A 25,529-nucleotide genomic window follows, 5' to 3' on the forward strand; every position below is an offset into this window, starting at 1 on the left:
TACATGGCCAAATTTGTAGTGTTTGCCAAGTCACACGACCCCATCGAGGCCAGGCTGAGATGCTTCTGCATGACCGACGATAAGGTGGACAAGACCTTGGAACAGCAAGAAAACTTCGCGGAGGTGGCCAGAAGCCGGGACGTGGAGGTTCGTCTTTAAAACACAACCGATGTTGGCACGTGTTGTTCCCACTTTATTAACAGATGATGGTCACAGGAGTATTCAATAAATAGAGCCATAAATGAAATAAGACCAGTCCATATCTCGATCTGTTAGAGGGTGAAGGTCCAAAATCAGCCTTTTTTTAGCCAATTTGGACCTATCCTGTTGGGCTAGTCAGTCTATGTGAGGAGGTAAAAGACTTAAATATTATCTTGGAAAAAGTTATGATTTATGACAAAGTACATAAGTGACTGTAGCAGTTGAGATGTTTTTACTTTTCCTGGCTGTTACTAATTTTTAGCAGTTAGGAAACAGTCGGGAAGTATGACCTTTGTGTAAATGTGAGCGTATGCTGTTCAGGGCTTTCCTGCAGTATTTCGTCTTATTTCAGACCTTCTCATCAGTGTGGGCCTTTGGCTATCACAGCTGAGAAACCTGACTCCCTGTGCTAACAACATTTACCCAATCAGGAATTTCAACTTAGGATTGAAAACTATATTGGTTTTTGGGGGGGTAACATGATACGACGTTAGAAATTAGAACATTGGCATTAAATGTCACCAAGCACTTGAAGGCTCCCATTATGAGCGGGAAGAGGGGGCGCTGGTCCATGCTTTGTCACAGGTGAGGCAAAATGTCAGCAAGTTACAGTGTGTTGTGTGTAGGTTTTAACGTGCTGAGCGGTACTACCGCTGCTTTATGTAAAGAGGTAACCATTGCAGCTGTTATATTCTGTTATTTTCCTCTGTTCCTACCAGGTGTTAGAAGGAAAACCCATCTATGTCGATTGTTTTGGCAACTTGGTGCCTTTAACCAAGAGTGGCCAACATCACATATTCAGTTTTTTTGCCTTTAAAGAAAACAGACTTCCTCTCTTTGTCAAGGTAATACCTACATGGAATACGTTTTATTCAAGATCAAGTAAGAACGTGACTTTCTTTAGTAGGAGAGTATTTGCGTTTCAGTCATTTCCAGTGATTTTCTTAAAACCTCATGTCTATAAAATGTTATAGTCTTAGAAAACTAACAATTTTTTATTTTTAAAGTTCAAGTTCAACTTTAGTTTTTATTTATAGGCTATGTTTAAAGGCTAAGAATAAGGACAAATAGTTAATTCATTAATTAGAAAAACTGGCTGTTTTTTCCCACATTTTACAGGAAGTCTCTCTCTTTTCTTCACTATATTAACATTTCTTGTAAACATTTGTGCTTGAGTTGTAACAATATGAATTTCACACATGTGCAGAACAAGAGTTCTAAGTGACAACTTTTGTAACAAAAGCTCTCAAAAGACCCAGCATCTCACTCTAATAAGAGATTATCCCAGACAGAGCTATAGACTGGATATACTTTCATAAATTCACTCAACAGATGTTTGTGGGGACACTTCAGTGCACCATGAATTTGTTGTCTCTGTTTAGGAACTTTAAGTTAGGAGTTTGGCAGTGACATATCCAAGTTTCACTCTAGATTCTGGTTCTAAGGAGGGACAAAGATACATGAATGAGAAATTTGTGACATAAAAAGCAAGCGATAATTCCGTTCTGCTCCATTTCTCAAGCCGCTGGCTTTTCTCCGCTTCTCGCAGTGTCCTCACTCTCCTGGAGGCCTCGCCGGGTCGGGGCCGGGCTCCATCAGCTGGTACCGGTCCAGCTGCAGACGGCTGGTCCCAGGCGGTGCACCATCAGTCAGTGCCTCCTCTGCTAACTTCACCTCCCTTGATTTCCCCAAGCGTGTGTCGCTGAACCTCTTGTAATTTTTTTAGATCTGTTACATTTCCCCCAAGACCTCTGTTGAGGCTCTCCCTGAGCCGTGGCCTGGTGAAAGGCGGGTCCCGAAACATCACCACGCCTCAGCAGTGACTGCTGAGTAACAAACAGCTATGTAATTAAGCTAGCGCCTCATGCCACCGATGTGCAAGAGCCGTCCTGTAAACAGCCCACTTAAAAAACAGGCCAGGGACCGACACAGACGTTTCTCGAAAGACGGGGTGGCCTGTACATACGGGATTAGCCAGATACAAAAGGACAGTACTGTGTAACTAACTATACAAGGCACCCGGAGGAGGCAAGTGTGTAAAGCAGAAGGTCGAATCAAGGTTACTGGGAGCTGGAGGAAGACAAGACAGAGAGTTATTGGTTAGTGGGGACAGAGCTTCTGTTTGGGACGATAAGAAATTCTGCATAGTAGTGATAACTGCGCAGCTTTGTGAATGTGCTTGATGCCACTGAATTGCACACTTAAAAATGTTAAGTGTAAAAATGGACATGGTAAATTTATGTATATTTCACCACAATTTCTTTATTTTTTAATTATTTTTTTAAATATTTCTTTTTCTTTCTTTCTTTTTTTTTTTTTAACACCTACAGCACCTGATATTCCTAAGTGGTCTCCCACCCGAGTACTAACCAGGCGCGACCCTGCTTAGCTTCCGAGATCCGATGAGATCGGGCGTGTTCTAGGTGGCATGGCCGTAGACACAATTTCTTTAAAAAGCGGAATGCTTTTTTTTAAAAGTCATTTTAAGTGATAATAGGAAAAGGAAAAAGGAGTACCCTCAAAATCTTTGTTTAGCATTCTCAAATGAAATTTATTCTGCCCTGATTCTTTTGAGAACAACCTACTTAAAAGAAACAGTATGCATCACATATGAGTGAAGCATGTATGCCTTTCTCGTTCAAGGTACGTGACACGACTCAGGAACCTTGCGGACGACTGTCATTCATGAAGGAGCCCAAATCCACCAGAGGCCTGGTGCATCAAGCGATCTGCAACTTAAACATCACCCTGCCGCTTTACATAAAGGTAAGGTCAAGTCCGCCGCACTGCAGTCTGGGCAGTGTAGGGTCTGACCTTCAGGTCCTTTACAGCATAAAAGCAGAGATACAGAGACACACGTGACCGTCATTTCTGATCCTGTCAAACTCGTTATTTTCCAATTGAGGAATAAAGTAGCTCTATGTTACTTTGCATTAAATTTACTTTGATGGAAATTTTCTATAGATACATATTGGATATAGAAGAGAGAAAATTTGTTTTTAAGATTTAAATTTTTGGATTAATTTTTAAAAATGGAATTAATGGCTTGGTCTTCGTTATTGTTTTTATGTGCTTTCCTGGGACCATATTGGTACCTTTGGTGCCAAAATGTTCTGAGCTCATTAGCTTCTGTTTACGACCAGCTTATAGGTGGGCTCTAATTATTAAATTCAGAGCAACCTCATATTTTAAGTTGCTAAAATAATTACCTGTTCATCTTAAAACCTAGAGTATTTCAGGAAGATCGAATTAATTTTTTAACCATTAACATGATTAGTATAGAAAATGCTCCCTTGTTACAAGGCGCAGATGGGAAACATTGTTGAAAAGGAGAACGTCACTCATGGTGACCCAGAGCCCGTGCAGACCTCCTGCTCTGCGGTCGCTCTGCGGTCGCTCTGGGGTGTGGAGACCTCCTCTCGATGACTCCGGTCAAATCAAAGAAGACGACTGCATGGATTAAATGTTGGGAATAACTTCTTTTTTTTATTAAAGAAGTTTGAACCAGTATCCGTTTTAGATGGGAAGCTCCCACACGCGGCCTGTAGGGGTCGCACCCCTTGTCGGTATCATTATCAGAGACTGGGGCGGCGGCGGCGGTGGGGGCGGGGGGGGCGGGTCGAGTAATGGCAGGTGAGCTCTGGAGTAGAAATAGATTCAAAACCCTGAATCTGGGCTCCACAGAACAAAGCATTTCCTGTACTTCTTTATACCCACCAGCCAGTTTTTCTTAATACATTATTCTCGTATAGAGGTCAGGCACACAGAGAAGCTCGTGGCATCACACTTAATGCTGTAAGTTCTTACATGTCGAGAATGAAAGGCAGTGTCTGTCCGAAGGTGAATGAGCTCTGCCTTTGATTTCGGTGAGCTTTCACTGTGCCGTAAAGAGAGCACATGCCCTATTTTTACATGGCGTTTCTCAGTCAAGACAGATGGGACCGTCGTCAGTGCTGCGATGGCCCAGGACAGCTTTCCATCTGGTTACGCAAAGCCAGACAGAAAAGATGCCAGGCCTTGTCGACCTCAGGTGGCCTCTGGCATTCAGGAGCTCCCTGTTATAACACAGCTCTCCAGTGGTGCCTGTGTAGTGAGACTGTGCTCACCATACGTGTCTCTGTGGCTCTTAGCTTTCTCAGCCACTCTCTGTAATGGCTGGGGTATGACCATCCCCACCTCTACAGACGTGTGCCAACAGATCCATTAAATGTCAAACTCTGAGGCTGTGGGTGACCAAGCATCTGAAATTAGGATGTTTATAATGTCGCCTCTTGAGTCGCTTGAATCTGCAGACGTTTGCATTTCAGTCAGCGCTCCTCAGTGTTTGTGCCTGTCCGCTGTAAATGGTTCGTGAGGAGATGTGGGCGCCCCAGCCGAGGCTCGCCCGTTGATGTGTGTGGGTAGGGTCCTCGACCTTTCCTCGTCTGCTAAACTCTCTGCTCTTCCTGCTCTCTCTCCATCCTGCATGGCATCTGGGGCGACAAGGAGTCAGAGTCAGACCAAGAACAGGAGGAAGAGGTAATTTGTGACCTTGTCGCTTGTTCACGGCTGTGTCATCCTGTGATGCTAGCGAGGTGCACCGGCGCACCGTGTCCTCTGGAGGGTTACACTGTTATTCTTCGTCCTAACCCCGCTGAGCCTCTGCGTTCCCGTCTGTGGCCTGACCTCAGAGCAGCCAGGTTCCCCTCCGCACTGTCACCTGTCTCTCTGTGGCAGCAGAGACGTCTCTACCACCCAGCGCAGAGTAAACCGTTACCTCGGGGTTCTCAAGGCTGGTCTGGAGATGCTTGGAGGTCAAACTCTTCATAGTTCTGGGAGGGTATTCGCCTTTTAACTTGCATATCCTCCTGAGCTGCAGCGCTGTTTTCCAGAGGCTACAGTACCTGTGATGCATCACACTCAGACACTCTGGAATGTGTGCCTGTGTTTACGTGGGCTCCAGCATTTTCTCAGCTTAATTTGTAATACAGATATTTATTTATTCATATCAAATATAAAAGTTCTTCAGGCTCCTTAATAATTTTGAGGCGTTTAAAAGGGTCTTAAGACCAGTATGTTTGAGAACCACCGAGCCCCAACCTGTAAGAGGTGTGTGGTCCATCCACCAGACCATAGAGGCCTCACGGTGCAGACTGTGGCGTGGGGACACGGTGGGCCCCTACCCGCCCCTCCGTGTGCCTTAGCGATTGTCTCTCGTCACCCGTGGAGGGTTGCCCTCCATCACAGATGAAGCAGGCAAGTCTTAGAGAGGTTATCTTGACTGAAAATAGCCATTTCAATGACACCTGCTTCCATAGTTCAAGCAAGCGTTTGTTTCCCTCGTAAAGATCTGAAAATACCCAAACATTATCTTAGAAAGGAAGAAATCATTGCAGAAGTCCTTACACTTACCTGTTAACATATTGGCTACTGTTTCTAAGGTAGACAAATGCAATTGCTATAGCTGCATGTAAATGTTTTAAATATACTAGTTGTTATCCTGATGGATTTGAAATGCAAAAACATAAAGAAAAATGTAATAAACAGCCTTGTGGCCACGGCTAAGATGTAAGTCCTGATCGGTTCAGAGAATCCCCTGACGCCCCGGCCGTGGTGTAGACTCGTCCTGCCAGGTGTCACCGTGAGAACGGTCAGCCTGTGATAAGACTGCGGCCACTCTCCCTCAGTGTCCAGGCCCTCTGTGTGTCACACGTCCTGTTTCCTTCCTGTGCCGGGCGACTCGATCGGCCCCGCTGTGCACAGTGGTGCCTGCGCTCCTTCTCGACGGGCCAGTGGCCACGCCCCCACTTGCCACACGCAGACCGGGTTTCCCATCAGGGGCCTGGCTTCCTGTTGAATATTCTCAGGAACCGTTCAGAGTGGTCGATGCACTCTGGACTCTCTGACATTGCACGTCTGGCTTAGAATTAATCATACTGAAGCTACTACGTCTGTGGACCGTCTCCTTGGCATGCTGTGTGTTCTTTCTCTCAGCTAAGTTGACACTTACCGTTTAATACCTGCTTCATTCTCCTCCCGGCCTTTTCCCTAGTGAATATTTCTAACATCAGACACGCCCTGGACCCTGTCTCCCCAGGGATGACGTGCTAGAAAGGGCTTTCTACCCAGTGTCTGGACAGGAGATTTGTGTTTTCAGAGTTTGGGTGGGAAGTGAGGAGACACTCGGGGAGACCTGCAGAAATGCTGTCCTTCGCCCAGCACGGTGTCCCCCCGTGTAGCTTGTGAACGGGAGCTGACTGTGCACACGAGGGCCTGGGGGACAAGACGCTATTTGTAACTGTTCAATTTATGTATGTTTTCTTTCAGATCGATATGACATCAGAAAAAAGTAAGATTTTAACTAAAATTAAGTTTTTTTGAAAGCTGGCTACAATAAAGAGAAGCATGAATTAAGATGCAAGCTAGTTGCCATGACTAACCACTATGATTACATTTTGTGTTCTTATTAATCGTTAATATATATTTAGAAAAGCAGCTTGGCCAGTTAAATTGCAAGTATTTCTAATGTGTGATCTAATCAGCAGTACGATGCGCTGACTGTCCATCTGAGCATCCACTTTCTTTTGGTGTCCGTTAACCGCGCTGCCGCTGCGCTGTTGTTTACACACCCACCCGGCCGTTTCTGTGCGTTCGTTAGCATGACATTGTCATCTCATTTTTTTAAAAACACTGATGCGACAGTGTCACTTTTTATATCAACCCACGCTGACTTCAGCAGAGAACTCCTAATCTTTGTAGCTGCACCTGCGAAAGTGACGCTGTCTCACTAGTTGTCAGCGAGGGCCAGCCCCCCCCCCCCCCCCGCACCCCTTACCGTGGCGAAGCGTGACTGCCTTCTTGAGGGCTGAGGTCAAACGGACTCTTGTGAAAAATAAAGAGCCATGAATTCAAAAATTAAAACCTCCTGGATGGAATTACTAATTAACGCAGTGTAGTATTATAGAGCTAATATTTTAAATAATGATGCAAATCCCAAACATAAGTTTACAGAAGGAACTGGTTTTCACAGACCTTATGAGAACTATTTTAGAACTCATTGGAGGTGTGTCACACTCACTGGAGGCGTGTCACACTCAATTAACGTTTCTGTTTGTCGGCCCATTTCTGGAGATTCTGGCTTCTTGTACAGAAGAACTTGAATCTTTCAGGTTTTTTGTTTGTATTTTTCATTTTATGCCCCACGTGATTTAGAAGAAAATTCTAATTTTTGATGGTTATTTATTTTAAGATTTATTTTGATTCACCGTATTTCAGGGTGCTACCCCCCATGAGGAGAGAACTGAGAGCCACGTCACTATGGCTGTGGGGCCACGCGCAGTGACCTGAGGGCCGGAGTTCCGAAGTCCTTGCTCGGTGTAATTCACCGTTAAGTTACTAAAATGCTTTTGATTGAGAGCTTCCTTCCCCTCATGTTAAATCATTACTTAGGACTGGAATGTTTTGAATTCTGGATCTTTTAATTGGTTTCTATTTGAACAAATTTGTATTGATGAAATTATTTTCGTATATTTTTACATATGGATATTCACAGAGGATATTTCTTCAACAAATAATGATCCTTTCAAGAGAAGGCATTTTTGTTTACTAAAAAGACGAGATGTCATCAGTGCCTTCATGAATTTCCATTTTTAAAGGAGATTTTACTTTATTCTCCCACTTTCTCATTCACGACTACTGTGTTTATTTAGATGGTCCTCCTTTTTTCATTCCTTGGAAACAAACTCACAGGGATTAAAAATTCATCCATCCACGTGGCTCACGGCTTATAAAACTACGATGCGGCTGTAATGCCACGGATTCTCCTGAACGACTCCCAGGTGTTGTGAATGTTTTAAAATTTTCAAACATAGACTCCTGTTCGGTTTTCTTTGAGTGTAAAGACAGTTATTAAATGCTATTCCTCTGGGTATAAAGTAATCTCCGAAGGAGGCTCTGCTGGAGGGACGCTCTCCCACTGTCTTTCCAGGGGTCAGTCTTGAGGCTGCGTCCGTGCCTGGCCTCTGGCGGGGACGGCCCGCCAAGGGCGCCCCGAGTGTGCACGCTTCACCACAGTGATGGGCCACGTGTCCGTCCCCATCTCTCCCCACTCCTGCTTGTGCCTTTCAGCGAGGCTGGCCGCCTCTCCCGGCTTCGCTCCACCTTTGCTTTGCATGGAAATAACTTGGCTTACATAACTGTGCGTGTGTCCGTGTGACTGTCTCCGTGTCGGTGGCCATGCATCACATTTTAACTTTGGACTCACATGTACGTTTCATCACTATGGTGGTTTTTGTTGTTTTTCTTTCCTTTCTTTCCCTCCTTGGTCTATCCATCATGTGTCCAAACAAGGAGGGCACTCCAAGGAAAGGACCGTGCCTCTCAGCACAGACCGTTGGTTCATTGTCAGGTGTGCCCTTCCTTAGAGGAAATGCCGGTGTGCAGCTCATTCAGACGTGTCCACATAGTCGCTTATACGGTCACTGGCAGAACGGGACGTGCTGCATCCCAGATGTCTGTGTGGTTTGAAGTGTACACACCTCGCGAGAAGTCGTTCTGAGTTTGCTGCCTACTGGCTTCCTCCTAGAGGAAATGAGCTTTCTGCAATGTCTGATGCTTTTTCCTTTTTTCTCATGTTTATTTTTCTTTCAACATTGATCTGTAACATCTGAACAATCTTGAGATACCTCTGTGTAATTTCACTGTGATCGCTGGTGGTTTTGATTTGATTCGTGTGCGTGTCTGTGTGTTGATTATTTGTTAGGACTTTGTTGTATGTGTGGATGTCCTACAAGTGAGAAAATTAAGCAAGTTATTTCCTGCTCATTTTTCCTTTTCAGTTTATTCCGTTAGCCTTGCTTTGCTTTTGTCCCCTGAGACCTCGTGGACCCGCCACCCCTGCCCATTTCTGTTGTTCCCCCAGCACGACAGGAAAGACACTGTGTCCTTTGGCTCCTGATTACATTTGCCAATATCTCCTTTGATTTCCATTTTACTTTCAATGTTTTTCATTCACATCAAAGATGATGAGACAGAATCTACAGAAACATCTGTCCTGAAAAGTCACCTGGTTAATGACGTTCCCGTCCTGGCGAGTCCGGACTTGCTCTCGGAAGTTTCTGAGATGAAGCAAGACCTGATCAAGATGACAGCCCTCTTGACCACAGATGTGTCCGACAGGGCAGGTCCCCTTAAAGTGAAAGAGCTGGCGAGGGCCACCGAGGAGGAGCCGGGGGAGCCCTTCGAAATCGTTGAGAGAGTCAAGGAGGACTTAGAGCGAGTGAACGAGATCCTCAGGGGGGGAGCCTGCACGGGGGCAGGCGGCGGGGCCCCGAGACCCCAGTCGGAGAGGGAGTCAGTGGGAGACGGGTGGGTCATCGTCAGCGATGAGGAGGTAGAGGAGGCCAGGCAGAGGGCAGACGCAGAGGCCGCGGGCCGGACGGCGCATGCGCACGGCCCCACCGAGGGTCTTCAGGGCCCCACGGCTGCTCAGGGAGAGGAGCTGCCGGCCGTGCCCGGGGCCAGGGGCCCCGAAAGTGAAGGGAAAGGTAGCCCCCCAGATGAGCCGCAGAGAACGCAGCCACAGCCCAAACCAGGCCTGGGCGTCAAGAAGCCCGTGAGGAGGAAACTGACAGAGAAGCAGACGCAGAAAGAGGAGCGGTCCCCGGCCGGCGCGGGGGCCGCCCCGCCGCAGAGAGGCGGCTCAGAGGAGTCCTCGGACGGCGACCCGCGCCTCGCGCCCGAGCCCCTTCCCGCCGGCAAGGCCACGTCGCCGCTCGTGGAGGAAACGCCCATCGGCTCCATCAAGGACAAAGTGAAGGCCCTTCAGAAGCGGGTGGAAGATGAGCAGAAAGGTCGGAGCAAGTTGCCCGTCAGAGTCAAGGGCAAAGAGGAAGTGCCCAGGAGGACGAGCCACAGGCCACATGTGGCTGCGTCGCCCCCTCTGAAGTCCCCCTCCTCCAGAGCAGAAAGACACTCTTCTCTTTCCTCCTCTGCAAAATCTGAAAGGCATCCTCCTGTGTCGCCACCAAGTAAGACCGACAAAACCGAGAAACACTCCCCTGTGTCACCCTCGACAAAAACTGAGAGACACTCCCCTGGGGCCTCATCAGGTAAAACCGAGAAACACTCCCCCGTGTCACCTTCAGGTAAAGCAGACAAACGTCCACCTGTATCGCCCTCTGGAAGAATGGAGAAACACCCACCGGTATCCCCCGGGAGAACAGAAAAACGCCTGCCTGTGTCACCAGCCGGAAGGACAGAAAGGCACCCATCTGTATCCACCCCTGGGAAAACTGAGAAGCGCCTTTCGGTGTCACCTTCCGGGAAAACTGAAAAAGCACCTGTGTCCCCCACCTGGAGAGCAGAGCGGATTGAGGAGAGCATGTCCGTCCGGGAGCTGATGAAGGCGTTCCAGGCAGGCCAGGACCCCTCAAAACACAGGGCCGGGCTCTTCGAGCACAAATCAGCAAAACCAAAGCCGCCTCAGGAAAAAGGCAAAGGCCGAGCAGAAAAAGAGAAAGGGCAGACGCCCCCCCAGAAGGAGGCACAGAAAGCGGAGACTCAGACGCTCAAACGAGGCCCGCGACCTCCGGGCACAGGCGCGAGGGGGGCCCGTGCCTCCTCCGGCGGGTGTCGGCGCGAAGATGCAGCCGGAGGACAGGAGCCGGCCGCCAGCCCCCAGATGCCTGTCCCCGCTCAGCCGGTGCCCGAGGAGGGGCCGGCCGGCGAGCCGGGGGACATGGGGCTCCAGATCAGCCCCGACAGGAGGACCTCCACCGACTTCTCGGAGGTCATCAAGCAGGAGCTGGAAGACAATGACCAGTACCAGCAGTTCCGCCGGGGCGACGAGGCAGAGAAGGCGCAGCTGCTCCTGGACCAGGTGCTCACTAGTCCCCTCGACACGGCCCTCCCACTGGGCGACATGGAGCAGCACCCCCCGGCTCTGTCCTTCTGCCGGGGGGCTCTGGATGGCAGCTGTGAAAGCCTGAAGCCTGACGGCGCGGCGGGGTCTCCGTGTGGCAGCCTGCTGGAGGGGACCCCTCAGGTCAGCTCCGAGGAGAGCTACAAGCATGAGGGCCTGGCGGAGACCCCCGAGACGAGCCCCGAGAGCCTTTCCTTCTCACCCAAGAAAGGCCGTGAGCAGCTTGGGGAGACAAGTGAAACTGCCGTGTTAGAAGCTGCAGCAGAAACTCATTCAGGAACACGCTCCATGGCCAAGGGCATTCCCGACGGCGCTGAGGAGCCAGGAGCGGCCGCCATGGAGGGCGCAGAGCCCCAGGCCCGGCGCGTGCCGATGGAGGCCACCCCGGACCCCTCCACAGCAATGGGCCCCGAACCCCAAGACAACGGCCTCAGCGGTGCTGTGTCCTCAGCAGCAGAAACACCCGCGGGGCTGACCGAGGGCCCGCCTGCACACGCTAGTTGCTCCCACGACACACAAGCCGACTGTGACACTCAGGGACCCACCAGCCCCGAGCCCTCGCCACCTGAGGCAGCTGTCAGGACGGGCCCTGGGGCTGAGCGCCAGCGCCCCGCAGCTCCCCGCAGCCCCCCAGGGCTGGAGCTCGCCCTCCCTCGCCCCAGCACCGAGGTCCTCAGCCCGGGGGCCGACGAGTCCCTGGCAGTGAGCCACAGGGACTCCCTGGAGGCCAGCCCCGTGCTGGAGGACAACTCGTCACACAAAACCCCGGACTCCCTGGAGCCCAGCCCTCTGAGAGAGTCCCCCTGCCGTGACTCCCTCGAAAGCAGCCCTGTGGAGCCCAAGGTGAAGGCTGCTCTCCTAGGTCACTCCCCACTGCCCGCAGCCGTCCCCAAGACAGAGCTTCTGACAGAAGTGGCCTCCGTGCGCTGCCGGCTGCTCCGAGACCCAGACGGCAGTGCCGAGGATGACAGCCTTGAGCAGACGTCTCTCGTGGAGAGCTCGGGGAAGAGCCCCCTCTCCCCTGACACCCCCAGCTCTGAGGAAGTTAGCTACGAGGTCACGCCCAAAGCCTCAGATACCAGCACCCCGAAACCGGCTGTGATTCATGAGTGTGTGGAGGAGGATGACTCGGAAAATGGGGAGCAAAAGAGGTTCACACCCGAAGAGGAGATGTTTAAGATGGTAACCAAAATCAAAACCTTTGACGAGCTGGAACAGGAAGCAAGACAGAAAAGGGACTGCAGAAGAGAAGCCAGGCAGGAGGAGTCATGCGCGGCCCCAGAGCTGGACACTGACGGCCCCGCAGACGCCGATGAACCAGGACACACGGGGCGTGCGGGGGAGGGCGGCGCCGGCCCCAGCGGGGCGACACCAGAGAGCAGAACGGCTTCTCCCTCCCCGGAGAGCGAGCCAGAGCCGACGCAGCCGAGGAGAGCCGCCGACGCGGGCCTCGCGCCCGAGCCCGTCATTCACGTGCAGCCTCCGTCCCCGCGGCCGTCCAGCTCGGACTCCGGTTCCAGCCCCGAAGACGTGCACGTCCGGCCGGCTCCCAAGCAGTACACCTTCAAGCTGAAGGAAGATGCTCAGGAAGAGCCAGGTGACTCAGACGAGGGAAGAGATGGAGACAGGCGGCGTGACGCCGTCCCCACCGCCCACGGCCCAGAGACACCCTGTGACGATGCAGACAGAGGTGCCGACTCTCCGAAACCCTGCATCGGCCACGGCTGTGAGGTGGGGGCTCCGCGCAGACCGGCCACGCCCGCCCCTCCAGGCCTCCGCAGTCCCTCTGGTGCCCATGGCGGTGAGGAGCGGGTCATCCACGAGGAGCTGGTCATCCACGAGGAGCCGGTCATCCACGAGGCGCTATTAGCTGCCCGAGACACGGGGGACAGAGAGGCAGGGGACAGGGACACAGAAGGAGAAGAATTCACTGTTTCTCGAGCAGCATCTCCACAAATCGGTGTCCCCAGCGAAGGCTTGTCATCATTCTCCTCTCTGTCTCTTTGTCCAGCATCTGAGGGAAAAGAATTAGAAGGAGACGTGACCGCTCCACCCCCTACTACAGAAGGAGAGGTCACACAGACCGGCCAAGCCTCTGCGGGCTCACCAGCGGGCGGCGCCACTCAGGACTCGTCAGTCACGACTGAAACAGACCGGCCGTCCACGGACGTCCTGGCGGCCGACCCCGTTGAGACTGGAGAAGCCTGTGACCCTCAGGTCGTAAGCCCTTACGAAAACGTTCCTTCCCAGACTTTTTTCTCCAGGGAGGAGAGCAGAACCCAAACAGACGCAAGACACACAAACTTTCACTCCTCCGAAGTGTGTTCTATGACAATCGCATCCTCTGTTGAAGACGCAGTGGTGGCAGATCCCCAAGAATCCAATGTCAGGGACCAGAGTGTGGAAATAGAGCCTGCGCTGGAGAGTGCCTTGTGGGAAGTGCCGTCAGGTGGGGCCACCGCGCCCCCGGAGCCCACGACGCCAGACCCAGCAGCAGTCGGCGGCGGGCAGGTGAGCAGAGTCATCATCACGAAAACCGAAGTGGAGTCTGATTCCTGGAGTGAAATCCGTGAGGACGACGAAGCCTTCGAGGCCCGGGTGAAGGAGGAAGAGCAGAAGATATTCGGTTTGATGGTAGACAGACAGTCACAGGGCACGACCCCTGACACCACTCCTGCCCGGACGCCCACTGAGGAGGGGACCCCGGCCAGCGAGCAGAACCCGTTCCTCTTTCAGGAGGGCAAGCTGTTTGAGATGACCCGAAGTGGCGCCATTGACATGACCAGGAGGCCCTATGCAGACGAAAGTTTCCACTTTTTCCAAATTGGGCGAGAATCCAAAGAAGAGGCGCTCTCTGAGGACAGGAAAGAAGGGGACGCTGCTGCTGAGCCCCCACAGCTGGAGACGTCCGCTGAGCCACTGGCACCGGCAGAATCAAAAGACTCAGTGGACCGTGACGCCGACGTGGTCCCAGACAGCCCGAGCAGGGAGGGGGAGGGCATCCCTGCTTCCGACGCTCCATTTCACGCCCACACAGCGACCCCTGCCCCCACAGACACGTTGACACCAGAGGCCACTTCCCCCGCCCTGTCCGGGGGGCAGTGGACAGCTGGCCCTTGGTGCCCTGAGCCGGTGGCACAAGCTCAGGTGGACTTGCCCACGGTCTCCAGGTGTGCTCCTTTGGGCCAGGACGGTGGCTCTCCTGATTCTTCCCCGGAGGAGCAAAGGTCGGTCATTGAGATCCCTACTGCCGCCATGGAGAGCGTGCCTTCTGCGGAGGGCAAGGCCAGGGGCCCCGTGAGGACTAGGCCCACTCCCACTGCGGGGCACAAGCTTGGCCTCTCTGAGGACATTCTGTCCAGCCCAGAGGACGACAGTGAAGGGGAGGAAGCAGAACCAGGTTCGAAGGTCCCCGTGGAAGTGCCCGTCCCAGTAGCTGAGCAGTGGCCTTTGCCTGTGGACTCGTCTCTGCAGGAGACACTGGCTCCTCAGGGGCAGGGCGAGCCAGGCAGAGCAGTGGCCGGCAAGAGCAGGTCTGACTCTGCTGCCGGCCCCCTGGGCTCAGAGACCAGGTGTGCGGGGGGCGGCAGAAGTGACCTGGAGGCAGCAGCAGAGAGCAGGGAGAGGGCGGAGGAGTCGGAGCCGGCGGGGGCCACGAGCCCCCCCTGGGGCGGGCAGGAGCGGCTCCTGGGCCTCTGCAGGGGCTCCATTGAGTTCTTCGAGGAGGTCAGCGATGAGGCGTCCAGGCTGGCAGATAGGCTGGCACAGTCAGAGAGGGAGCAGCAGGGCGTAGCGTCCGACGAGGAGAGCAGTAGTGCCCTGGAAGTCTCGGTGACCGAGAATCTGCCACCTGTTGAGACCGAGCACTCAATCCCCGAGGACATCTTTGACACAAGGCCCATCTGGGATGAGTCCGTTGAGACTCTGATTGAGCGCATCCCTGATGACAATGGCCATGACCATGCTGAAGGTATTGCCACCCCCGGGGTCCCTGTGCTGCGCACGCATGTCCTAAGCCCGGCGTGGTTTTCTCGTGTGTCTGTTTTATTTAGCGATTCGTGTCTCGTTTTCTTTATGCTTTCACCGGTCGCTGTGTTTGTGTAAGCCCTTCGTGTCGTGTGCTTTCTCTGTACACTCTCGTCTGTGGAAACAATCTCAAGATTGAATAACGAGAATGCTCACGGGAGCGTGACCGTGGCCGGCGACGGCGCCCCTGCCCCGCTGCACGCGAGGCCATGCCAGCTTTGAGTTTTGTTGTCCTGAGGGCCAGGCTGAGCCGCAGATTCAGCTCTTCTGCTTTTGCACACCAGTATATTGGGTTGGGTTTCATATTACGAAGATTCACTGCTTTGTCTTCTCGCCTTTGTGCACTTGAAAATAACTCACACTTACTTTTGTAATCATTCGGAAGCCATTGGCTCAAGAAGATTTTACGTATCATGAAATTCCAATTTTGTGGATCTGTTCTTGATTCAGAAAGCTTGGATTTCAGATACCCTTGGTAAAACTTTAAGCAAACAAACAGGTAAAATGTGCTTTTCGTTGATATGAATGGATGGGGAAGGCACTTGATGAGATGCAGCAGACAACAGAACTCAAACTTTGCATGATTTAGGCTGACTGTGAGGGGATAATGGCTCTCAATTATAAAAAAAAAAAAAAGGAAACCTTAGATGGCTTTGAAAAGTAGTCTCTGATCTTCCAATATCTCTACAATAAAGACTATTATTCTTAAATTTACGTTATAAAAGAATGTCACAATACCATGAACTAAAATGCTGCCCATCATCAATTAATGGGGGTTAAAAATAAATGGGAAAATTATAGTTTGTGGAAGTAATATATGAGCTTACTTCATAGTAAGCAGACAGGAGCTTCGCCCAGAAGACACGCATACTCACTAACGCAGCGCGCATGCGCACGCACACACACGCACGCGCACACGCACACGCACACGCACACATACGCGCGCACACACACATACCCACCCACCACTCTCACCCTTCCTCCTCCCAGCGTCACCGGGACCAAGGCAAATGCTGTTTCTGGCCACACTGAGAAAAACTCAGGATGGTCTGGTCAATGCAGGGTCTAGGTCTCATGGGAATCTCGGCTGTGATGCAGTGTCCTCCACGTGTGACCTGGAAGTGACCTCTGCTGCCACGGACAGTGACAGGAGGTCCTGAACGATAACTCCACTTCCACATCCCATTTATGATTTCTCTGGTGTTTAGTGAGAGAGATGACTATTTTCTGGTGGGCAGCATTCTCTCAGATAATTTAAAAGGAAAGTCCCAACGTGACTGGAAATTAGCAATTTATGTGATTATGTCCTGTGACTAGTCTTGATTAAAGAGATATGGAAGCAGATGGTTTTCATGATTCATATTAGATTTATTCTCTATTCCATTCCAGAAATCAGGCAAACACACAATTTAATATGATTTAAAATGTAATCACTAAATTGTGCTGTTACCAGATATTTGGACAAGCGCTTCCTTTCTGGGGGTGACCGCACTGTGGGTCCTCTCCGACCGTAGACAATCTCTGGCCCTTCTGTTTTTGACCTTCTGTAGATCAGCAGGATGAGCGGGATTGGATGGCGGAAAGGCTGGCGTGTGTCGCCGATCACCTCGGCTTCAGCTGGACAGGTAAGATGAGCGTGAATGGCTTTGTCAGTGAAACCTGCTTGGTCTAAATGACACAGCTGCCTCGCCAAGTGTCACTGACAGTGAAAAGGCCCTTGCTCGTCCCTTGAGGACGACCGTGTGGGGCGGCGAGGAGGGGAGGAACCGTGGACTGGGGGACAGGCTCTCGTCGACTCGCCCCGTGAGCTGGGCAGGCCGCCTGCCGCCTCAGATCCGGAGTGCTTGCGGCTTGGGCTGGGAGAATGGGGGTGCCAGCCCACTCCACGCCCTTGGGAGCTGTGAGTAGCTGAGCTTCAGGGAGACTGCCGAGTTCCAGAATCACTGTTACGTGTCATTGTCATAAAATTCAATTTGAGATTTAACCAGGGCTGCCTACTTAGAACGGTGCTAAAATCTGCGTTGGGTGAATGTTGAAATACCTATGAATGAGATGCTGCACCAATTTTCTGAGAAATGGGAATGATTAAGAGTAGAAATTATAATACGTGTTGAATAATTTATTAAGGAAAAGCGAATTCTAAAATCAGTACGGTTCACTTACGGATCGTGATCTGTGCTCTGACACCTCGCCCGTGACCGACGCGCCAGGGCAGGATCGGCCGTCCCCTGACCTGCCTTTGTCTGGCCTCACTTCCTTTTCTATTTCTTGCGACTACTTTGTCAATATTCAGCTCCTTTCAGTTTCTTAAACGTTTGGTGATGAGTAGGAGTCCAGATACCCTTAACAGAGATAATCGATCATGTAGAGTAAGATTGGAAGCAGGAAGCTTAGCCGTTTTCTTTAAAAACTGATCAGAGTTATTTAATTGAGTTTAGGGGAAGGAAGGACAGCAGAATATCCCTGGTTGACTTACGAAATAAACGACATCTCGAATTACTTTATTTTGCTGCTTAAATGTATGCGTATGTACACATTATCTATTAAATGTAATATCTCTGTACCTGTTAAGAATTCAGACCCCACCACCGTGCAGAGTGGTAGGAAGACGAAAAGTCAGTCTCCTGGCCCCGCTCCTGAGGGTTAACTGCTAATGCTTTCTCATGTGTCCAAGGCATCGATGCCTATTATTTTAAAATAAGTAAGATTTTACTTCATTTTCCTTGTAAGTATTCCATCACCACAGACACATCTGTCTCGTTCTTTGAAATGGCTGTTTAATGCTGCTGTGCGGAGCTGCCAGCGTTTTATCCGTGCCCTTTATTGATGGGGACTGAGGCTGTGTCCCGCGGATGGCTGTAAGGGTGCCCGTGCGCTGGTACACTTTTGTGCGTGTTCCCATAGGGCATATTTCCACAGGTGGATTGCCAGGTAAGGGGTCTGCATAGTTTTAATTTTGAAAGATATTGGCAAATCATCCTACAAGGAGGACACCTCATTTACACACGTACACACCACAATGTATGAGCATCTATAGGGAATGTCAGCGGTAGACTTTAAAGGAAGAATTCGGGGCTTCTTTCCTGGGTCAATTAATGCTTCCTAGATATTTTACTCATATGATGTTGAGTCAAAGGGGTTTATTCAACCACCACGGTATAACCACAGCTAGCGTTTATCCACGTGTTCAGAAACAGGATTCGTAGTACTTAACACGTCACCTAACGATGATTAAAAGTGAGAAATGGTCTGTTTCTCCTGCTGTCAGTCCTTTCTTTTCCATTATCTGGATTAAGAGTGTAAGCTAGTGCTAATGGTCTCTTCCGAATGTGGGGATTCCGTGTCGCCACTTCCGTTATGACGGTGCTCGATTCTTTCTATACCTGGTTTGAAGAGAAAAATCCGCAACGTGCTAGAAGGACAAAGGCATGTGAGAGTCACTTCTACGCGTGGCACGGCCACCCTGCCACTCACAGCGCTAGGGCACGCCACCCAGAGTCACGGGTCAGGATGTGGGGTCAGTGCGCCCACGGGGTCACGTCTTCTCTCCTAGAGCTGGCAAGAGAGCTGGGTTTCACCGAGGAGCAGGTGCACCAGATACGGATCGAGAACCCCAACTCGCTGCAAGACCAGAGCCACGCGCTGCTGAGGCACTGGCTGGAACGGGACTGCAGGCACGCGGCAGGTAGGGCTGCAGGCGGAGCGGGGCGTGCCCACAAAACCACAGGTGCCGGCGGCGTCAAGCACCACTGCGACGCCGCGAGTCACACGCTGGGCGTGAACACATCTGGCCCCGCGTTCCTGTGAGCGCGCGGCCGGGGGCTCATCGGAGCGCGAAAGGCTCCCAGACGCTGCGGTGGACGCGGGCGCACAGTGCCGTGTTTCTCCACTTCCTCCTCCGCACCTGAAAGGGCGAGAACACGTCAGGCACACGCCCCGTGTCGTGCTTTATGCAGGACAGTTGAGGAAAAGGGGCGGTACAGCCCGTGGCCGCTCTCGCCCCCCAGCTGGGCCCACTCCCCCGAAGGCCTCTCGCGGGCCCTGCCTCGTTTCCACACGGGCGCCCGCCGTCCTCCCCGCCCGCGCTGTTCGCCCCGCTGGGATGGAGCAGGTCAAAGCAGAGGGCGCGCCGTCAGCCGTCATCGTGAGCTCGCGACGGCCAGCGGAGACTTCTGTACGAGCCTCCCGCACAGCACAGGGGCTGTACTCAGACCAAACGTGTCTCCAGGCGTCTCTTCACTGAGACGCCCGTTGGACAGGGCGTCTGCTCTGTCACCTGGCAAGTCTGCGTTTAGAGCTCATGCCTGTGCTGTCGCCCTTTCTGTGCACAGCTCTCGTTTGTACGCTTATTTTTACAAAAACCCTGTTTGGGCTTTAGAGATTTCCCATACGGATATCAAAATTTTAGTAATGCCGCTAACTGAAAGATTTTTAAAGAGGTCCCCTCACATGCGACAAGTGCTTTTTCTCCGATGCCCCAGATGCCAGTCTCGTGGGCTGTCTCACCAAGATCAGCCGAATGGACATCGTGCATCTCATGGAGGCCAGCTCGGAGCCCCTGGGGGGGCGTGCCGGCCGGAGCCATGCAGAGGCGGAGCGGGCCATCGCGCTGGATCGCAGCGAAGGTCAGTGTGTGCGCGCACGTGTGCACGCGTGTGTGGTCGGCCGCCTGACCTCGAGTCTTCCTGTCCTTCGAGGGTGCGCCGTTGCCTTTGGTGTCACGTTTCCTCCTTGCTCCCCCATTCGATGGGCGCCTCATGCTCCCCATTCTCTGTCATTCTGTCGTCTCAGCCGGTGTGCTGGGACGACACACCATACACGGGGCCTTCAGCAACGGAGACGCACTCCCCACAGTTCCAAGACCGGAAGTCTGAGGTGACGGCCACCTTCTTGCCGTGACCTCACAATGGGGACAGAGAGCATGTCTCCGGCCTCCTCTGACCAGGCATCGACCCCATCACGGGGACTGTACCCTCACCCCCTCGTCACCCCCCCAAGGCCTTGCCCCGGTGTCACGTGGGGCTGGGCTTCGGCTCAGGCGCTTTAGGGGCGTGCATCCAGTCCGTAATGACCGCTGATGTGGGTGAGCCGTAGGTGCCCCTCCCTCAGCTCCTCGATGGCACTTCTGCCACATGCGTCTTATCCTGCCTCAGCCACCCCCTCTGCGCCTACAACTGAGACCCCCATCCGTATCGGCCGCCAGACTGCTCCCCACTCTGACTTGAAGCGTTGTCCTTCAGCCCTTCAGGCCCACTGGGGCCTCCAGCCGTTGGCCGCCCAGCTGTCCGGCAGTTTGTCTCCAGTTCATTGTCAGTCATTTGCACACTGACACTCTGCCCTCCTCCGTGCCCCTCTCTCCCTCATCTGCGTTTTACATCTTCTCTTCTCCTTATCGACTCCCAGCTCCATGTTAGGAAAAGCAGGCGTAATCCTGAGCAGGTGTTCACGTTCGCTCAGCGCAGGACCTGCAAACGCAGTGCCCTTGGCGCCTGTCCCCCGCCCTCCTGCCTGACGTTCGCTCGCTTTGGTCACACAGCGTCTCCTGCTGTCCCGTGAAGACCTTCACTTCTGCGGTCGCACCTCTGCCTCCTGCAGCTGGACTGTGCCAGCCGCATCGAGCGCGCTTAACTAGGCCCCCCCACCTTTAGGGAGGAAGCCCCGGGAAGCCACGCCGACCACGCCGTTCACCCCGTAGACCCTGCGCGGCAGCTCTGCTGCTGCCTCCATTCTGCGGGAAATCTCGTTAAGGACAGTGGGACTCTCCAGTGTCTCCTTCTCTCCCCTGCTCCCTAGAGCCGTCCTCGGCATCCACGCCTGCTGGGCTTTCGTCATCACCCGACAGAAGACGGTCTTGCCGAATTCACCCCGTTTCCTCATTGCCGAGCGCACCGATTCCTGCCGTTCACCCTGCTTTGCCCTTTAGTGACCTTCGACGCATTTAAGCCCACTGAGACCTGCCCTTCCCGTGCTTCCTGTGACACCCGCTTCTCTGGTTTCTTCCTGCCTTTTATTACTGTCCGTTCTTCCTTCGTCTCTTTCTGTAGCTTCTCCTTTTTCATAGGTTTAGATGATGGCATGTGTTAGTTTCAGCAAGAGCCTCACAGCTGTCCGTCCCAGACACCTGGCCACCTCGCGTGCCCTGGGCTCCCGCGCTCCCTCAGTCACGGCTGGGCGCCCCGTTCCCTCCACCGCGGGGCACGCTTCCTGCACACTCCTAGGCCTCAGCTCAGAGGCCCTCTTGAGGGCAGCCCGGCCCAGCCTGGCCAGTCTGTCGGCGCCTGGCCTCTGCCCTGGTTTCCTTTCCTGCTGAGTTTATCGTAAGTCGTACCCGCAGACACGCGTGCTCAGTGAGGACAGATGCCCTCTGTCCTGCTCGCTGCTCTGAGTCCAGCTCTAAACAGCACCTGCCACGTAGTCGGTCCTCAGCGTATCTGTTGAGTGAATGAGCAGGTAGATGAAGGTCAGTCACACACCTGCCCGAAACCTGCAGCGACCCTCATTGCACTGGACCCCAGCCAGGTCCTTCCCCTGGCACGGGGGCCCTGCATGCAGACCCCTGGCCTCAGAATTGCTGGACAAGTCAACATGAGCGAAGCCCCCGGAGCGGTGCCTGCCATAGTGAAGGAGCGGGGTCCTAGCTGTCGTTATTAACTCTCGCTCGGAGTCTGGGCCTTGACTGACGCCTGCTTACCACCCGGTCTCCCTGCGCTGTGCCCCACTGCGTGTCCTTTCCCAGGCTTTCAGCTGCGAGTCGGGGGCTCCGGCATCACCTGACTGGCGCCTGGGGCCCAGCCACCCTGCGTCCTAACAGACCCTTGCCCCTGGGCTCCCTAGATGGCCAGAACCTCATGGGCAGACGGGTTCCTGTGCGGCTCCGTAGCCCGAGGCCTGTCGCAGGGCACAGTGCGGGGTGGCGAGGAGACGGACAGCTGGCTAACACGGGTGATGGCAGCACAGCACTCTGTCCCCTGCAGGGTTCCCAGCATTGCCCGAGGAGCCTGGCGCTGCCGAGCCCGGGCGGGCCGAGGAGCTTGCCGCCCCTCGGGAGAGCGTGAGCCGCCATCACCCACCTGTCGTGTCAGAAGAAGACCTCTCCGTCGAGTCCTCCGCTTCCCAGGACGGCGTCCCCAGAGCCAATGGGGACAGCTCGGCCACACAGCGCTCTCCCCCAGCTCAGAAGGAGCAGGCGTGGCAGGGTGGCCCGGGGGAAGTGCCAGGTCTGCCCGGCGAGTCACCGCGCCAGCAGCAGCGGGACTGCTCGTGAGTTTCGAGAGAGGCCCTGTCCCATGTGGGCCGCATGGCACGGGTGTGGGACGCAGACGGGGTTAGTCACTGCGGTAGTTTCCGATGGCCCCAAAGGAACCCCTGCCAGAGCCTTAGGGAAAAGGCAAAACATTTAAGAAGCGTCGCCGTGACGGCGTCATGCGGCCCAGCTCCAGGCCTGTGGCTTCGGGCGGGTCCCTGACTCCTCCGAGTCTCCATTTCCGCATCCGTAAATCTTGAGCGTGCGCCTGACCGCCTCGCGGGGTCGGAGGTTGAGGACGTGCCTGCGAAGCGCTGTTAAAGCTTCCGTGGGCCACAAAGCATCCCTCGTCACTGCCCCGGTGCTTCTGACGAGTGCCGTCGATGGCTTTGCAGAGGCAGCAGAAGGTGCGGGAGAAGCGGCCCCGGCGCATCTCAGCGAAGCTGGGAGTCGCTAGCAGTAAAGCAGAAGTGCGGCACAGGCTGTGGACACAGGGTGAAAGGTCGTCAATGGCGGGGACAGGTTGTAGGGGGAGTCGCAGGCCTTCCAGAGAGCGTCCGGCCGAAGGAAGCTGCCGAGGGCCAGCTCGGAGCTTAGACCTGGCTTCATGGCCGCCAGGAGAGGGTCGCTTAAGTGACAGTTGTCTGGAAAGAGAAAGCAGGTCGTGAGAAGGGCAGGTGGGTCCCAGCCCTGAGAGCTGAGGGCAGTGTTGGCAGACGGCCTCACGGCGTCCCCGTTGTCCTTAGGTTTGTGCTGCGGCCACTGGGACTTGGGAAGGGGGCGAAATGGATAATGAATGATGTCGCTCCTGTTTAGCCACCCATCGTGTTTTAGGGGAGAGCGTCGAGAAGAGGTGGGGAAGAGTAGGAGAAAGGAAAAGACAGAAAAGCCAAGGGAGCTCTCGGAGCGGCGCGGGGCCTTTGACGACCGTGGAGTGACAGTTATGGCAGGAGCTTGTGGGACGAGCGGAGGAAGCAGACCTCTCTTCCTCAGAAACGGGGATTGCAGAGATCGCGGCGGAGCAGCTACCTCCAAACCGTATGGGCAGAAAAAGCTCCCGTGTCTGCAGGTCATGCGGTTTCCCAGAAGCCGAATGAGGGTCTTTCTGCACCTGTGGCCGTGGCGACTGTGTTAGCGTGGGGTTCATGTGTTGCTTCTTAAATGTTTTGCCAAATTTTTATTCTTCAAAAGCCTCATGAGCTATGAGTCTTTGTTTTGTAAACCTCCACAATTCTTCAGTATCACCTTGAATTATCAAAAGAAAAAATGAAAAATTACAACATATGGATTTTGTAGAGATTAGGACACGATAATACATTTTAGGATAATTTATCTTTAGCGTACGTCTTTCCTAGTCCATGCTAGAGCAATGAGCTTTAACTCTCCTGTATCTTACACATGGTTTTTATTCAAATTTCATTTCTTGGCCAAATTTACAAAACCTGTGACGCGCACGGGCCGTGGAGACATGATCTAGCTTCCCGCGATGCCCTCGTTTCCATGGGGGAATGTGCACCCGTGCTGAGATTGGCTTTCCATTTCAGCGTGACAACCCCAGGGACAGAAGTGTCTGGTTCTTGGAAGGCCACCGCAGCACCGGGCTCTCCCAGTGAGACACCTGAGGAAGTGGGGGGCCCTCCTGAGGGGGAGAGGCCCCACCTCCAACCCCCCACCGTACAGGAGCCCGAGGAGCCCCCGGAAGGCAGGCGGGGGGCCTCTGCTCAGAGGACCAGCCTCGTGATCGTGGAGTCTGTAGACGACCAGCCACCGGCCTTCGAAAGACTCGATGAAGACGCCGCTTTCCAGAAGGTAAGAAGCTCCTTCTGTCTCCTGGCCCACGTGTAACGGCCGCGGACCCCTCCCCGTTCCCACTTCTCGATGGCTTGTTCTTTCGCTGCACGACAGGAAGGTTTGCCAAATCGATTAACTCGGGCCATCTCAACTCCTTGATTTCTTTAAAATCTGAGAACCAGTAAATCTAGATAAAAACGGTACGCTTCCCGTTCTAGCTGCTTGACCATAAGCCCTCGATTTTATCATCGGAAACACTTTTGCTAAGAAAAAGGAGCGTTGGGTGAGACAACATCCCCGACGTGCAACCTCAGGCGCCAGAGCAGTGGGGTGTCAGCCGAGTCCCCCGCACCACGGTTCCGCCCGCATGAGGCGCCCGTGCTGCCCAGAGCCGGGCGCGAACTCTGCGCCTGAGGGGTCACTCCCCAGACTTCTCAGTCTCCTTAAGTGTACTTCAAGGACGATGTGGGGAAAGGGCGTTCTGCCTAAACTCGCTGCTGCTTCCGCGTGTCAGCAGCATGAGAGGCACGAGGTGATTTTTGACACTGTGAAGAGGGGTGGAGACCATTGTAAGAAATTCATTTAGTGTCAAAATGCGGTCTGAACGGTTCACATCCCTGAGCAGAACCTGGGGGCTTGACCCCCTCAGGCCTCCTGAACCTGGCGGCAGGGGGTGGGGGGTGCACGTCTGCTAGCCCCCGGCCGTCTCCACACCCGGAGTGTGAGGGTCTGTTTGAATTAAACTTAACATGAATTACATTCATTTTAGAATTCAGAAACATTGTCTACGTCAAGGTGTTTTAAAGCATTAATATCCATCTTAGTAGGAAAGAGAGATTCGATAAAAGAATGAAGACTTTGGGGGAAAAGGTAACAGCATAGCACGCCTTTGGGACCAAGTCCTGCACTGTTCTTGGTTCATGACGAGTGTGACAATTGCTGGCAGGATTTCTCTAGAATCACAACTAAACCTAGTGGAGGCCCAAGCAGATGAGAATTTCTCCCGATTTGGGCAGTTATCTGAAATAACAAATTCATCCCATGGATGGATTTTTATTTCATGTTGCCTTTGCATAAAATTACTCATCTCTCAAGTTCTTGAGATTCTAGGGAAAATGTTTATTTGGTGCTATCTGGGCTCAGGAGTTACCAGATTTAGCGGAAGAATCCATAAGCTAACTGAAGCGTAGGCTCGAACGGCTGGGACGGTTCGTGTATTTAACCTGTTCTGCACGTGGATAAGCCGGTCAGCCGGTCAGTCGCGGCGTGTCCGCTCTTGGCTGGGCCTCCCGTCCCCTCTCCCCTCCCCTCGTCAGCCGCGAGCACTGCCCTCAGCTTCCTGTCTTGACTCTTTACTTCTCATCCTCA

At 53.1% G+C, this 25,529-nt stretch overlaps 1 protein-coding gene and 1 pseudogene across 1 annotated transcript in view; one reads left to right on the forward strand and one right to left on the reverse strand.

The window, feature by feature from the left end:
- The window catches only part of ANK2 (ankyrin 2), a 269,516-nt gene that overhangs the window by 235,586 nt on the left and 8,401 nt on the right, over positions 1-25,529 (forward strand). Inside the window, exons 31-40 of the mRNA XM_023520862.1 lie at positions 3-147; positions 921-1,046; positions 2,845-2,967; positions 4,687-4,719; positions 6,508-6,529; positions 16,678-16,752; positions 18,681-18,812; positions 19,609-19,752; positions 22,102-22,387; positions 23,915-24,179. Coding sequence (XP_023376630.1) covers positions 3-147; positions 921-1,046; positions 2,845-2,967; positions 4,687-4,719; positions 6,508-6,529; positions 16,678-16,752; positions 18,681-18,812; positions 19,609-19,752; positions 22,102-22,387; positions 23,915-24,179 — 1,351 coding nt within the window. The remainder of the gene's footprint in view (positions 1-2; positions 148-920; positions 1,047-2,844; positions 2,968-4,686; positions 4,720-6,507; positions 6,530-16,677; positions 16,753-18,680; positions 18,813-19,608; positions 19,753-22,101; positions 22,388-23,914; positions 24,180-25,529) is intronic.
- On the reverse strand, positions 2,523-2,641 carry LOC111729812 (annotated as a pseudogene).

The sequence above is a fragment of the Pteropus vampyrus genome, unplaced genomic scaffold (genome assembly GCF_000151845.1).
Source record: "Pteropus vampyrus isolate Shadow unplaced genomic scaffold, Pvam_2.0 Scaffold282, whole genome shotgun sequence".
In the NCBI taxonomy this organism is placed as follows: domain Eukaryota; kingdom Metazoa; phylum Chordata; class Mammalia; order Chiroptera; family Pteropodidae; genus Pteropus; species Pteropus vampyrus.